This window comes from Passer domesticus, chromosome 4, assembly GCF_036417665.1.
Source record: "Passer domesticus isolate bPasDom1 chromosome 4, bPasDom1.hap1, whole genome shotgun sequence".
In the NCBI taxonomy this organism is placed as follows: Eukaryota; Metazoa; Chordata; class Aves; order Passeriformes; family Passeridae; genus Passer; species Passer domesticus.
In genome coordinates, this window is record NC_087477.1 from 22,439,464 (window position 1) to 22,455,629 (window position 16,166).

A 16,166-nucleotide genomic window follows, 5' to 3' on the forward strand; every position below is an offset into this window, starting at 1 on the left:
AGGTAAAATTGCAATTCAAAATATTGTTTTGCACTGAATAATTGTCTTGGGGATGGTTTGTGTCCCACAGCCATTTCTTGTGCCTGGAATTGTCACTAACTGGCACCACCACCATGATGGGTGAAGGGCGGCCCAGGATCCTAAAGGGGTTGGGGGCCAGGGACTGCTTTTCTTTCTGGTGGGGTGATTGACACAGCTGCCATACTGCACAGTGGGTCTGACCCGGGGTCTGGTTGCTCTGTGGTTTTGGGGTATTTTTTTTTTTTTTTTTTTTTTTTTTTTTTTTTTTTTTTTTTTTTTCCTTCTTCTTTAGGCACTGTGACCAGGGCCTGCCAGCTTGCTTCTCTGCCCTTCTGCCATTTGGGAGCCCAGAGCTGGTGTGTGCTGTGCCGAGACCTGGGAGCTGGGAGCACTTCCCGCTGGGCCATTCCCTCTGCGCGGCAGCCCAGCCTCGGGACCACCTGTGGCTTCCTGTGCAAAGGAGCAATCCCCACCCAGCCCTCACTGTTTTCTGCCACTGCTTCAGGGGTCTTTGCTATGCTTTAATCCAACATCCCACTGTTCCTGCTACCACTTTGGTGTTAGTGCTCCACTTTGATTTGCCACTGCTGTTCCGGCCCACTGCTCTGAGGCTGCTGCTACAGTCCAGCTCACCACCTGGAGTGGCACTGAGACCGGCTGCTCCCTGTGAGTTTTGCAAAGGGAGCCACCTCCCCTCTCCCTCCCGCCGCCGGAGCCGCCATGGCCGTGTGGGGAGGCGGCCGAGCCGGCGGCACAGCGCCCCCTGCAGGCGCGGGGGAATCCTGGCAGCCGCCCTGCCCGGCCAGGAGCCACCAGCGCCCCTGCTGGCCGTGAGCGGAACTGCAGCGGAGCTCCACACCTTTCTGGACAGACAACGGTCACTTATACCAGGATGATAATTTAGTACAAAAAAATATTCAAGGTTATCATTGTCCATATTTGCTGTAAAAACTGTGGACTCTACGTGCAGAGAGCTCTCCTAGACCACAGGAGACAGCACAGGCCTCCCAGTCTGTTTGCCCACCATTGCTATTTATTTTTCACCACAAAATCATTCAGTGTTTTAGTGAGATGAAGGTTATTGGCGTCCAAACCATAAAGAGAATGAACAAAACAAAAAAAAAAATTAAGGAAATATTTGAATGAAACAAAGTAGAGCTAGGCTTCCTCTCACACTAATTTTTACAGCAATTGAAGGCTAAATGCACAAAACAACATATGTATATTTTTAAATTGTAGGATCTATAGTACTCACGTGCTTTCTGTACAATACATGGGAGGAACTTTGCATTTGATAGAGGATGCCAGACATGAACAAATCACTACGAAAAGCAGATTATGGCAGTATGGATTAAACCTCTAGTCTATGGGAAAGATCACCCTCCGCAGCCATCTCTGAGAGGCCTGCATACTGGACTTGAATTAAAAGCAAACATTAAAAAAAATATTTTAAGCTAGAATTTTATTTTTCTTAAATAAAACCCCACCATTATCTCTCGTATCTTCAGGACAAGACCATAGAACAATTCTTACAAAATGCAAGTATATGAAAATACAGTGTATACGTTTGTCTTTCTGTGAGCTATGAGACAGTCCAACTTCAAATCCCTTTGTCTTTACAGGAAGCTTCAAGTTCTTTTTAAAATTTCAGTCTCCCCTAGCCACTACTCTACCACACAATTTCAAATTTTCCCATTGAACCTGCTGCCTTTATTTAATGTTTAAAACATACATTTTTGTCCACAGAGAGCAAAAAAAAAAAAATGAGGCTTGAGGAGTGACTGGCTGGAAGGGTAGACAATTGCTTTCCCACGTCTGGCACAGTATGCATCCCTCCTTTTCCTGTTCCTGTATTTCCTCTGGAGTCCAGTCTTGCATGTGAGTTTGGAGGCAAACCTCCAGAGCACAGGGCTGGGCAATAGATTGCAAAGTCATGCAGTGCAACTGGATGCCTGATGAAGCTTTAAATATTTCTGTGAGCCATAAAACTGTTTGCTTGGTCATTTCTCACTGTGTTTCCCACACTGATCCTTGGGCAAGAGGTTGGAGAATCTGTGCACTGGTCAGATTTCAGTCTCAATAATTACCCAGTTTTTCCAGAGTCTCCAGTGAGTTTTAATTAAAGTATTATTTACAAATTCTGCTGTAAATAGTTTTTACAGTATGGTTTAAACACTTACTGTGTGTCTTTTCGGAGAGGCTTTTTTCAGTGGCAGGTTACTTGATCCCAGAATACTGTTTTTCACAAGTGCTCAGTCATTTATGATTTACAGCTCTGAGGATGCAAAACACAGCATGGTTGTTAATTATGAATATTTTTATTGATTGAAGTAATTATATTATCACTTCTTTTTTTAGCAGTTTATTTTATTTATTTGTTTGTTTATTTATTTATTTATTTATTTATGTGGTTTTTAAAATTTATTTATTTATATAAACTGCATTGTGGAAAATGTTGCAGGCCAAATTTTGTGTGCAGGCAGAGTTTGACCCCTAGATAGAGAAAGGAGAGAAATTGTGCCTGAAAAGGTAACAGCCTGCATTGTTCAAAAAAACCCCACATGCATACCTGACCTAGTCTCCTAGGTCATATGCTATGTTAACTTAATGCTAAAAATGGAGGCTTCCAAGTCCTAATATTGGGAAACTGAAATCCTCTGCAGGTTGCAGAGAAAGAAATTAAACTTCTTGGCATTTTCTATGAATTCCAGTATTGCATTAAAAAATATAAGGAAACTATAAGGGTTAAATATTTTGTGGTGGCTTTTATTTGATTTCTATTGCAGGGTGAAGAATTATTGCAGCCAAGACATTATTGACAGCCACATCCGCTCAAGGTATTTATCCTAATGGGCACTTAACAGCAAAGTGTGATGCAGCAATGATACAAATGCTTAAACACAACTTAAATAAGTGGTCCAACAACTCTGATCCTTATTTCAGTAATTTTTTTTAATGTAACCATTTCAGAAGTGAATATAAAAAAACTTACACGAGCATGGAGAAAAGTAGTTGTTGAGCATCCATTAGCTTTTTATTTGTTCAAAATTCTCAGTATTATCATATATAGAAGGAATGCCAGAACCACTACCCCATGGAATTGTTTGGGTTTGACCTTAAAGATCATCTTGTTCCAATCCCTTGCCATAGTCAAGGACACCTACCACTAGACCACTCAACCCAAAGCCCCACCATACCAGGCCTTGAACACTTACAGTATTTTTGTAAATACCATTTGTCAATTTTCACAAACTTTTCTGTCATTATACCACCAAGAATGAAAAAAATAATAAGCATTTAGGGAAGTACTAGGAACTTGTGTTCTGGGCAGGACAATCATCGTCACATTTGGTGCTTTAACCACATCAGCAACCCCTAATAGGGGGGTTAATAGGTCTTTATTAGTTGTCAAAATGCAGCAAATACACATTTATTACGTATTTTGTTTAATCTGCACATTATCAGTTTTCCTTGTTCTTTACACAGAAGAGATTTGATAGTAGGGTTTTTATCTGAGTATACATAAACCTATATAAATATTATATAATTTATCTTATTTATAAAGGAAGCCTGAGCAAAAGAGGAACAATAAACAAAACAGGAATAAGACAGATTTTTCTCTCATGTACTGCTATCCACAGATCTTTTAATAAGCTTCCTAAAAATAATAAATACAATTCAAACTCCAATACATTTCACATACAATCTAAGTAAAATTTCTTGCTCCTGGAGACTGGTGTCTTTACATTATGAGATTCTTGCAGCAATGCACATACCAAATACTATTATTGTGTGTTGGTACAGAAATCTCCTCTAGGAAAACCTTATGTGTTTAATGATATTTAGATGCCAAGTGGTACCAGAGAAATTCACTGCAATCTACTTTTTCTAGAAAGTCCTCTCGGCAAACAATGGCTCTTTAAATCATTGAGACTATCCATGTGACATAGGCCAGCAGGCATAAACTGATTTAAGGGTTTTAAATTTAAAACAGGTTTGTAATCCCTAGTGGATGATATTACTGTGAAAATGAAGCTTATCAGGCTGTCCTGCAAACTTGTAGACAGAAAGCTGTCTGAGCCTGAACGTCTAATATTTTCTCCTCTAGAAATGAGGAGAAACAGCTATTTGCATTTATTTATGGAGGAATCTACACCACTCGGAGGGGAGTTTCATATTCTGCTGCTGATTTTGTACACAGACAGCAATGTCTTATCAGGTCAAGAAAAATAGTCTACCAGTTTAATAACTATTTTCAAACTACCACCTTGTACATTTTTAACATAACCTCCAGTCACCCTATACACCTCACACACTCTGTATGCCCAGGCTGGAATCAAATAACCAGGCAGGCATGGGTTTTGTCTTCAGAACTGCTTTCCTGATCCTCCCACTTCTGTGAAAAGTCAGCAGTGGGGAGGCTTAGCCATGCGAGTCAGCCCTTTCCATGCTGTAGAGGCACTCAAAAAAGGCATTGGGTGTAGAGGAATTCAGGAATTTAGTGGAGCTTACAATTACACATCAAAAAGTTAGGGCAAGGGAGGATTTCAGGATCTGCTAGCTAGGTCCAACTAAAGAGAAAGAAACTGGAAAATTCCGTCATGGGTGGGGTTATCGGGACTCGAGATACTCTGTAAACATATCCATGGGCTCTGCAGGATTAGTTTGTGGGTCAGATTTTAAGGGAAACTGAGTGATAGAGCCAGGAGGAGTTAACATGAGGTAAGGGTGAGGGAACTTGGAGAACAGGGCTAAAACAGGACACTGAAGAAGAGAGAAACTGCAAGGGGAGTGTTGACAAGAGACACAAATAACCTAGTTAAGGAGGAAGTTATGGCCTTGTGAACTTTAGGACTGCCACAGCATCCTGGCTTCAGAGTCAGCCTGATGCTGCTGTTATAAAGCATCAAGAAAACCGGGAGCTGAGAGCAATCCCAGCACGAGCAGCACCCACACTGACAAAGTGCAACCCTACAGAACCTGGACACAGCAGGTTCAGTGAGGTGCTGACAAAGGGATCCATTGCCAGCCCTCAGCATGCCAAGGTGACAAAACAGGATGAACATCCAAGGACTCCTGTCAGCTGGATATGGGCTGGAGGCACAGCTACAAAGTCAGTCCTGAGTCGACCCTGAGAGCTAGAGGACAAACACTCCTAGAACAGCTGCCTGGAGTGAGGGGGAGTGGGAGAATGGAACCCAAGGTGAGGCTTGTGGGGCCAATAATGCCTATTAGTGGGAATGAAGAGTAAAAACAGGGAAGAGATGTCAAATATTTAATGAGGTGTTGCAACTTCTTCCTCTCAATAACAGATGGCAGCTGGATGAGGCTCAAGTCATGTTGGCATTTAAAGGTGCTGTGACAAACCTCCCAATGTGAGGTCCTGGTGTTTCTAACCAGTAAAGGATAGCCTGAGCTCCTGATGTGTAAACAAGGTAAGAACCTCTCCATTGTTCAGGCATCAGCAAATGCCTATACATCTTCAAATGTCCCATCTACAGCACTGTAAAACCAATAAGGAGACTAAAATTTCCTTTAATCAAAGAAAACAAATGACGCTCATGCATGCAACAAAATTTTCGCTTTTTTGCGGTAACATTAAGTAGGAATTTTTCTATCTAGTACGCAAAAAAAAAAAAAAATAAAAATTATAAGATACTTTACAAGGCTGATTTTCCAGAACAAATGTATCTATTCCAACAGTTTTCCATGGTTCTGGCAAAAAAATATGTATCATATAAAATATTCATCTGCATAAATGCAAAAAATACGGGTTTTTATGGCCATCTCCATCTCTTAACATTCCTGAAATGAGCACAGGGGGCTCAAAACCCACCCATGTTCCTCAACTGTACAATCCATTTGTTTGCTACTAAAAAGATCTCCTTGTGCATGACAGGCTAACAAAAAATAGTTTTGAAGAAAGGAACTAAAAGGATGTCATTGACTTTTATCTGAGCAATATTAGTTACATCACCCCCACTATAACACCACCATGATATAAATGACTTTTCACTGAGCTTCAGGATAGAGAGAAACCCCACTATGGAAGGATGGGATGCAGCCAGAGGAAATGTACCTGCTGACTTGCCCTTTGCTAGGAAGTTCAAACATTTTTGTACTGATTTGCAAACAAAAGACAGGCACATTTACAACAAAGAATATAGCTAATATAAAAATGTAGCTGCTGTGCAGAGGCAAAATATAGCTGTTTTTCTGGAAGATGCAAAATTGCTTTTATTTTGGTGACATTTACAAAGATAAAGCAGTTTATTGCAATTTTTGTATTTACACAAATTCAGAATTCAGCTTGAGGTCAGAAAAGCTGATTTTATTGCTGTCTTTCAAGTATACACTGCTGACTTCAACTGGCTTTGCAGTGTAACAACAGCATAACAAATTTACATTTTTTTGCAGAGATCACAGTGGAAGACCCATCACAGAATTCCATTATTTGATCACTGGGGAAAACACTTACGTGCCAAAGACAGGAAGACACCAGCCTGCAATAATCCATTACTTAAATAAGAAAATTATTCTACAGACCAAAAGTATCAAAATAAAAAAGGACATTTTAGGTTTCGTGGGAGTTACAATTCTTTATTATAAGAATAAAACATTGCAAAAAAGGTGTTGGATCATTTACTGAAACTAACATTTGCATAACTTTTTCAGTGTTTTGAATTTGTATTTGAAACATTTGAAAGAAATAATAAGGGAAAACAAATCCTTCTTCTTGTTTTTTCTTTTTTTTTTTTTTTAAACATCTGTGTGGCAAGAATGTTCTAAGTTTGACAAGGATGGTACCATCTATATACATTTAGGAAAACATGCTTGCTGTGGGTGTACAAAAATAAAATTTATTTGTTAAATTACACATAAATATAAGATACAAATGTATTTTTAAAATACAGATAAAGATAATCACACTTGCATTGTGTACATATGAAAATACGGTATTTTAATATTCAACATACACAGACACATTTATGATAAATGCAACTAGTTGGCAATGCCAGTTCTCCTCAGTCTGTTTTTTGTTCTTTTTTTTTTTCCCCTTCCAGTTTTCCATAAATATGGAAAAATAGGCTTTTGAAACAACTAGTTCTGCCGGACATCTTGCAGCAGCTTGTTAATTTCTGCCACCAGCTCACTGGCATCCATGAGTTCATGTTTGCCATCGCTGAGGTGGTTGAGCACATTGTCAAAATCATCCTCTTCATAATTCTCCGGGATCTCCTCCATGGCTGGCAGCCATTTGGACGAGGGCTGCGCGCCCGAGTGAGTCCCTGGAGCGGGCCCATTGTTGGCAGGGTTTTGGAAATGTGTGCTGGCTGCCCAGGCTGCCACCCCCGGTGGATAATTTACATTCTTGGCTGGCAAATGTCCCTTCCTGCGCTCCAGCGAGTTGGAGCGATCTACCTCATTGCACTCCGTGTAGGCGTCCAACGAGGGAGGCAGCAGGCGCTGGAAGACGCTGCTCATTTCAGAGAGGAGGGAGGAGGTGCAGGTGTCCCCTGAGTCCTCCTCACTTTGGCAGTCCTTTCCAAATGTAGAAAAGCTCCTCTTCTTCTCACTGGTGTCGGCTGCCTGGGCATCCTCCTCGAGGCCCTGGTGATGCTGCTGCAGGTGCTGCTGGGGTGACTGGAACTCCTCCCCAGGGATGAACATGTTGCTTCTGTAGTCAGAAGAGGGAGAGGGCAGCGGTGGCATCCAGCACTGATCGGAGTGGCCCAGGACCCTGCACTCCTCCGTGCACAGGCGCATTGCTGCAAGAGAGACACGAGGAGAGTGAGCACCCCCTCCTGCTGCACACAGCGTCTGCACTCGCAGGAATTCCTGTCACCAGGACTGAACTTCCCCCAGAGATGTTCTAATCCGGTGTTTGGTTTCACCCTGTGTGTGCAGGAACGTGGCAAATACAAACAGTTTGGTACCTCCATTGCCAAGAACGAGAACAACCAGTGCAGTTCATGTAACAGAGTAATGCAATCTCTTAACTAAGGCTGAAGATAAACATGTAAATTCCTGGTGGAAAAGCATGCACTTGTGGCTTGAAGCCACATGAATCCTTTGTACCGTTCTAGCTCATTAAAAAATATAAAATAAAAGGAAGAAATTTCTACCTCCAAGCACTCACTTGAGTTTTACAGAAGTCTTCCACATTCAACAACTGAGGCATATCAGAGCAATCAAGTGAGAATAAATAGACAGGGGAAATAAAGAGCAAAGAATAATAACATGCAGAGGGATTTCCATTAAACAACTCCATTGTTCTGACAATGAAGTGTATTTAGAACTCAAAGTGATCCACTGCCATATTACCTTTTTAACTAAATCAGTTAAATTTTAATCCGATTTTAGTCTAGATTTTAGTCTAATTCCCAGCCTATGTGACCTGGTATTTATACTGGATTTATACTCTCAGGTGCACTTGGAGCTCTGTACCTCAAGTTACTGGCCCATGCTGGCTCAGGCCTCGGCATAAGGAGGGCTCTAACCCACTGGATGGGAATCCAGGTCAGCCATGAGCGCTGAAGAGCAAAAGAAAACAGAGCTGCTCTCTCAGCTTGTTGGTTTATTGATGTCTCTCTGGTAGAAGCAGTAAGATGGGGCAGATGACTGTAACCCTGAGTGCTACACTGGTCCATTTTCATTTGGCCCACAAAAGGGCACTGCAAGGGTCCTTTGCAAATATTCCAAAAGGACTGGGAATGGTTCTTAGAAGCAGGGACAGGCAAAGCCCAATTTGACAGACCTGCAGAGAGGGATGTGCCAGGAAAGATGCTAAATTTTCCAGCACAAAGGGAACTTGATCATAGGACACAAAGCTTTGCCACAGGCTGTGTTCCTGCATGCCTACCAGATATGCTGGAGAAGATCTGGGTGCTGCTGGGGCCCTAATGGTCTGAGTCACCAACTTCAAAAGACAGCTTTCAGAAATGACAGACTCTTTGCATTGTGCATATTTTGACCATAAGAAACTCCTGCCCATATCACTTAATGGTTAGATTATCCCACACAGAATAGACTTTCTTGTTCTTTCTCAGCATGTACTGACTGCAAAAGAAATGTTTGCAGTCATGCCCTGGAAGTTTTCCTTGCTTCCTCAACATATTTCCCATCTGGCTCTGAATCCACTCAGTTTATCAAAAAATCTTTCTGTTGTAGTGTAAGCAGAACTGAATAGAGTATTTCAGTTTTGGATGTACTAGTGATTTATAAAGTCCTACTCTCATAGTGTCAGCACTATATTTGACAAAATATTTTATATTTTGTCAGCACTATATTTTGTTTTGAAACCTTCAGCCCATCATATTGTTTGCTTTCCTAATGGCCTTTCCATTCCTATGAGTATAAACTTTCTCCATGTCATGCATGCAACAGTACAAATTTCTTCAAGATTACGAGCTTAGACTGCAGCCTGGTTATTGCTCAATCTATTGCAAAATAACTGCTGATCCAGGAAGTTTCAAACAAAAGAAGCAAACTAGAATATACCAGTGGCTGAAGTTTTGATACAAGTGACTGAAATGCCTGTAAGTGTTTGTTCCCATATATGACATTTTACTGAAAATGCCCAAGAGTTAGAACTGTCAAAAGACATCTAAGTGATCCATGACCAGTTTTCAAGTCATCCCAGAAGGTGAGGATTATACTTCTAATTAAGAAGATTCCTTTAAGACTCCTTTAAATTAATTAGTAACGAAGTTTGTTTTAATGGCAGTTTTGCAGCCATTGTTATCAGGAATGGTTTTGGTTTAAAATAACAAATTCTGATGTTCCTGAATATAAGATCAAAAGATACTCTGAATAACTGAATGGTGACACAATCTGTCCTTAAATCAGCAATAAATTTTAAAATGCCCAGATGCACAACAGCTTTATTTTTTTTCTCTCTTTTTATTTTTTTTCCAGAACTTAAATCTTGCTGGTTAAGATTTAAAAAGAAAAAGAAACAAGTCTTTCAATGACAGCTGTGGAACTTTCCAATCATGTAATTTGTGAAGTTTTGAGGGACTGGCTCCATTCCTTTCTTGTTCCACCTTAAATAGATGAACTGAAAAGACCTTCCCACAGCATTTTTGCCTGTGTCTAGACTGACAATGCAGAAACCTTTCAGAATGGAGGACAGGAAACCTTCAGGAAGTTTTCTTTTCCTTTTCATATATTGGTATTTTAGACCAATACAGGTCTCATCTGAACACTTTCAACAGACTTATCTGAAGGATTAAGGCCACACATAGCAATAAATGGACATCTGGGTGAGACTAAATACCAATCTTGATAGCCCAACCCAGTTCTGTCTGCACTGAGCGGGGTTTCCCTTACTTTGAATTTAATTAGCCTGGCATTTTTGGAAATCCTATCCTTAGGCTTACTGTTTAGAGCAGGAATTGTAAGAGCTGAAAATGGGTCATGGGCATTTCAGCCAGCTAAGAGGACAACCATTCCTGCCTGCTGGCAGCCCCCAGCTGCCCCCTGTAAAGGGATCACTCTTCCTTGGCAGGAGCAGGGCAGGATGCCAGTGCAAACACCAATGCACTTCAAGTTACCCAGGCCAACTGAGAGCTCCAGCAGATCCCTCCCTGCCTCCTTGCTAAAACATGAGACATGCTTCATGCTAGCTGGCAGAGGAATAAGTAGTAGGAGTTAGGAAGAATGAGGATAAAAATATATTAGAAGTCAAGACTTAAGTAAAATATTCTGAAAACAGAGTAACTCTTCAAGGCCTCTGGTTTTGAGCACATTTGAGGAGGTAGGTGAATGGCTGGGTATGTGATACAAGACCTAAACTGGAGCAAAATATGCACAGAAAATGTTCAAGTTAAAATGCATATGAAAAACAATTTGAACTTCTGGCATTCTGTCTTGTCTAGCATAACAGCCCTGGTTAATACATGAGGGTCACTTTAGGAAGGGCATGTGCTGCACCACCCCACAAAGCAAAGGGCCTCCATTTATAAAATTACTTTCCTAAACTTGTTAAATTTATAAACATGGTTCAGTGAACCCTACTGAAATTATCTGGCCCTCTGGTTATACAGAGAAAACTAAATATGATCTGAAGAACAAGATCTAGGGTACAACCAGAGGCTGTATTATTATTAAAGTAATTACAAAATTCTTCTATGTGTACTAAGCATGAATTCCCATGACCTTTTATTCAACTTTTATTTGAGCATAAATTTAAAAGCAATACTTCATACACATGAATATGTTTATATATGTTTATCCTACTTTCACTCTCCCTTTTCTAATATTTTTCTTTTCTGTGCTCTGCCCCTGAATTGTACCTCTTAAGCTCTTGCTTCCAGAAATTAGGGTTGCAAGATTTAAAATCTGGGAAATATTTAGAACTTTCTCTTACTCATCAAGTTCATTTTTCAGTGAGAATAACACTTTTCTTTCTTCTCCATCCATATTTCTAGTTCACTTTCATACTCAATTTCTAAACAGTAAAAGTTTGTGTCATATGGGTCAAATCCACTGTGGAAAAACTATCACCCAAATTATAGGTCACTATATTTTTACCAAACCACAACTGCCTGGCTTTGCAAAAACATCCACCCAGTCATTAAAAGTCTAAGGACTTGGAGCAGATCATACTTTTAGGAGGAATCTGGAGCCAGCTCATGATGAAGCAACAAAAAAATAGGCATTGTTCTGAGTAAATCTGCAGCTGTGTCTGAGGTTTCATTTTAGTAGATACATCAAGGCTTCAACTCAGTATTTATCATGAAGCAAAGTAAAAAAGGAAGGAAACATAGGACTTGAAAGCTAAAGAATTTTTGCTTTCTCAGTAGTAGTTTTATCAAAGTGACAGCCAGGCAGAACTGTAAATAAACTGCTCAGCTTCCATTCTGCTCTTACCTGCAGGAATTCTTCCATCTGTAAGGAAAAGGTCACTGAATCCTTCTCCAAGAAGTCTGTCAATTGGAGACTCTCTTCCCAAATCATAATCACTGTCTCCAGCTTCACTATCACCCCGGCCACTGTCTTTCAAGCTGAATTTATCCATATCTTGTAGGGCATATCTGTAAAGAGAATTGTGGAGAGATACATTATCTCAAGTATGTTATAATCCACTTTTTGTTTAAAAATACATGTCTCTATATTTCTGAATCCATGTACAGTCATATGTAGCAGAACAAACTGGATTTTTACCTGTAGCTTCTGGAATATTTGTTTCCTCGAAAACTTGGCCTTGGTTGATACTGGCCCTGATGAAGCATCGAGAGAAGCTGAGAAACCTGTGAAAGAAAAGGTGAAAAGACTGATTCCCTGAAATGAAAACTCAAGCTCCTAGCCATAAAACCACTAATTTGCTTCTCAGGTTTTTTTGTGGTTTATTTTTTCCCCTTTAAGATTTAATTAAATCAAATTCCTGCACATATTTAATGCAGTACAACAGACTATTTGGTAGTGCAGCGTCTGACACAGGAAATATCTGAAGACTCTGTAAAATGAGGAAGTTCAATGCTGTTCATTAGCCTCTGAATTCATAATAATTAATTCCTTAAGAAGTAAAACAAGCAATTAAACAGAGGTGGAGTTTTGTTTTGTTTTAGTATGTTAGAATTAAGCCTTTAATATTCCAGGATCCTAATTCAAAACCAAACAGCCTTGCTTTACAGGTAAAGAGTTACCAGAACACAGCTGTCATTTATTTAAGCCATGACCCAGCATTTGCCATAAAAACTGAGACAGGGAGTCTCAAAGTTTGGGATACCATGCAGCTGTATGTTACTGCAGCTGTACTCAAACTGTGTCAGAATGTTTTAGTTCTGCACCCCATGAATGAGTTTCCTGGATTGTTTCTGGATATAAATATTCAGGCACCTTTTCTCAGATGGAGCTGCACAGATAGGATGGAGAGGGAAGGCAAGGAAGAGTGAACAGTTAACCAGTGCAGAGCACTATGTTCCACTCCATTGTTTTGACCTTACAGGGAAGAGCCAAGGAACAACGCCATTACCAGTAGATTTAACCCTGTTCCTCAGGGCAATCAAATCTGTTGATATTGGAATAAAACTGAGGAGCTGTGACATGGAAGAGAAATCCATGACACATTCCCTTGAGACGTAGACCTGGCTGCCTCTTGCTCTCACAGGCTGCATGCAGGGGTGTGTGTAGGCTTCCAAATGAGTGTCTGCATAAATGGATATGCAAAACCAAGGTCTGGACCTTACCTCGACAGCCGGTGTAGCATGGGTGAGTTCCAGGGAGAAATTTTCAGGCACATGGTTCGAGGAGATGGTCACCAGGCTGTTCAGTGACTGGTGGCTGTGGTGGCTCTGCCGGCTGCCCATTTGACCCCTCTCCAGGGCTGGGGACGATGATGGTGAAGCTCTGTGGTGAGACCTGATGGGTAGAGTGCCATTAACTGTCGGCACCAGTGTGATGTCCCCTTTGTGGATCTGCCTGGAGGGACGTTTTGGATGGTGCTGGTAGGTTGATTCGGCCACGCGACAGTTGTAAGACCTGGTGTCCTTTTTCTCTCGATTGCACCTCGTAGCAAAGATAACCATAATAACCAATAACACGGCACATATAGATCCTAAGGATATAATAGTTATCATGGAGATGTCCAGGGAGGGCTGGCTTACCAAAGTTGCTTCGGTGCTTGAAAATGAATAAACATGCTCCAAAATGGTACATTTCAGAAGAGCTTTCGTACTAAGCTGAGGGCTGCCTTTATCCTGGACTATTACCAAAAACTCCCATTGTTTTGCTGGAACTGATTCAACACTCACATTGATAGAGATGTCACAAGTTTGGGGATCCATCACAAAGATGCTGTTTTCCTTGTCAGCTGCTATGGAGCAGCTGAGTTCAGAGTTCATACCAGAGTCTCTGTCTGTAGCCCTTATCCTGGTGACAAGAAAGCCAATTTCAGCATCTTTAGGGATTGAGATTTCTGCTGTGCTGTTGCGTAGTGCTGGCCCCACGATGACGGGAGCGTTGTCGTTTTCATCAATGATGGTGAGTACAACCGTGGTGTTGCTAATGAGCTGCTGGGTCCCTCCATCCCTAGCTTGCACCATGAAGACAATTTGATTTACTTCTTCATGATCGAAGGTTCGCAAGGCATAGATCGCACCGTTGGAGGGATCAATGGTGACATAGGTGGTTATAGAACTTCCCAAAACAGAGTTTTCCAAAATAGTGTATGTCACCTGCCCATTGTCACCTAGATCTGGGTCTGTGGCTGTGACTGATGTGATGTATGCTCCCGGAGAGTTATTTTCCAAGATAACAACTTCATATCTGTTTGTCTGGAAGCGGGGTGGGTTGTCATTTTCATCACTGATTTGGACAGTAAAGTGTTTCACTGTGGAGAGACTTGGCGTTCCCTTGTCCTCTGCTATTACAGTCAAGATGTATTCAGATCTCTTTTCCCTATCCAGGGTGGCATTAGTTAAGATTAAATAGTTATTTTCATAAGTCTTTTGAAGTTTAAAGTGGCCATGCCCATGGAGCTTACAAACAATCTCTCCATTCACACCAGAGTCCTTATCTTGCACTCTGACCAGGGCAACAAAAGTGTCCAGGGGTGACCCCTCAGAAATGCAAGCTACCTCTTCTCTTTCTGTGGACATCAGATTTAAGTTGATTTCTGGCTTGTTATCATTCACGTCCACAACTTTAATTATAATTTTGCAGTGAGCCGGAATAGAATTTGGCCCCATATCCTGAGCCTGAGCGTCAATTTCATAGGATTTGGTTACTTCATAGTCCACTTGCTTCAGCAGGGTCAGGTGACCTTTTTCTGGGTCTATCCTAAAAGTTTCCATAATTTTGGCAGACACATGACTGCTAAAGGAGTACACAACCTTCCCATTGGCGCCCTCATCTGGATCAGTGGCATTGAGGTCTATGAGCAAAGTCCCAATAGGGGAGTTTTCCAAGAGCTGGATAATATATGACTGCTGCTCAAAGACAGGGCTGTTGTCATTGGAATCAGAAATGCTGATTTTAAGGAGGGATGACCCAGATCTCTGAGGCACCCCTTTGTCAGAGGCAGTGAGCTGGAGTTCGTAAGTCGACTTCAACTCGCGATCCAGCTCTCTGACCACAATCAGCTCTGCATACTTAGCACCATCAGTCCTGGTTCTCACATCAATGCTAAAAAAATCGTTTGCAGAAAGGGAGTAAGTGTGAAGGGAGTTGTCTCCCACATCTGGATCAAAAGCACTGTCCAAAGGGATCCGAGTTCCTACAGCTGCACTCTCTGATATCTCAATAGGGATAAGAGCTCTGGAAAACTGCGGAGAGTTGTCATTAATGTCCAGCACTTCAACTTCAACATGGAAAAGCTGCAGATGTTCAGTGGGCAGAGTGATCACATCAAACTCTATGGAGCAGTTTAAGTTTTTCTGGCACAGTTGTTCCCGATCAATTTTAGCTCCTATGCTGATTTCTCCATTATCCTCACGGACTACAAGCAAGGGAGAATTTCCCCTCTGCATGGCTCGAAACCGAACTGAGGAAGGGTTAGGCATTTTTAATAAAACATCAGCAACATCCTCCGATAGTCTTGCTATTACTGATCCAACCCTCTGCTCCTCATAAATCCTGTATTTCAAATTCTTGCCCAGCACAGCATTATTGCAAGATATTATGATCAGTGCAAAAACGAATAAGAAGTGCATTTTACCGTCGATTCGATACATTTGTAAGTTTATGCAATTAATTTCTCCCAATAAGTTAAAAAGCAATTATTTTGCCTTCCTTCGGTACCTTAAATCCAAAGCACATCTGGTCCTTTCCAGCTCGAAAACGCCTTTTCTAGCCAGCCGAGTATTAATAACTTACAGATCAGAAAACTTTTGGCTTTTTTTATACACACCGTTTCGGGACATCCAGATACAATCTGTAAGCAATCCACGCTTTCTCATTTGACTCTTCCAGGATGAGATGCTCGGGGGCAGCGTGCTCCTCTCCCACCCTCAGCATCCAGGGACCGCCGGGCGCCGGCGGGATGGATCCGCAGCCCGTCCTGCCGTCCTTCTCCGCGCCCGCCGCCGGACTGAACGGCCTCCCTCGCCGGCTCCAGCCTAAATTCCTCCGCAACTTCACTCCAAGTCCCCAGACAAAGCTTTTGCCCGGCCTGTGCTGAGAGCAGCGCAGCCAATCAGCCG

At 41.5% G+C, this 16,166-nt stretch overlaps 1 protein-coding gene across 1 annotated transcript; it reads right to left on the bottom strand.

The window, feature by feature from the left end:
- Positions 1-6,720: 6,720 nt before the first annotated feature.
- On the bottom strand, positions 6,721-15,841 carry PCDH18 (protocadherin 18). The gene is made up of 4 exons (XM_064416513.1): positions 13,215-15,841; positions 12,190-12,275; positions 11,896-12,059; positions 6,721-7,790 (listed from the first exon to the last, which is right to left on the bottom strand). Exons 1-4 carry the CDS (start codon positions 15,696-15,698, stop codon positions 7,123-7,125), a joined length of 3,402 nt encoding a protein of 1,133 aa, XP_064272583.1. The 5' UTR covers positions 15,699-15,841; the 3' UTR covers positions 6,721-7,122.
- Positions 15,842-16,166: the final 325 nt, after the last annotated feature.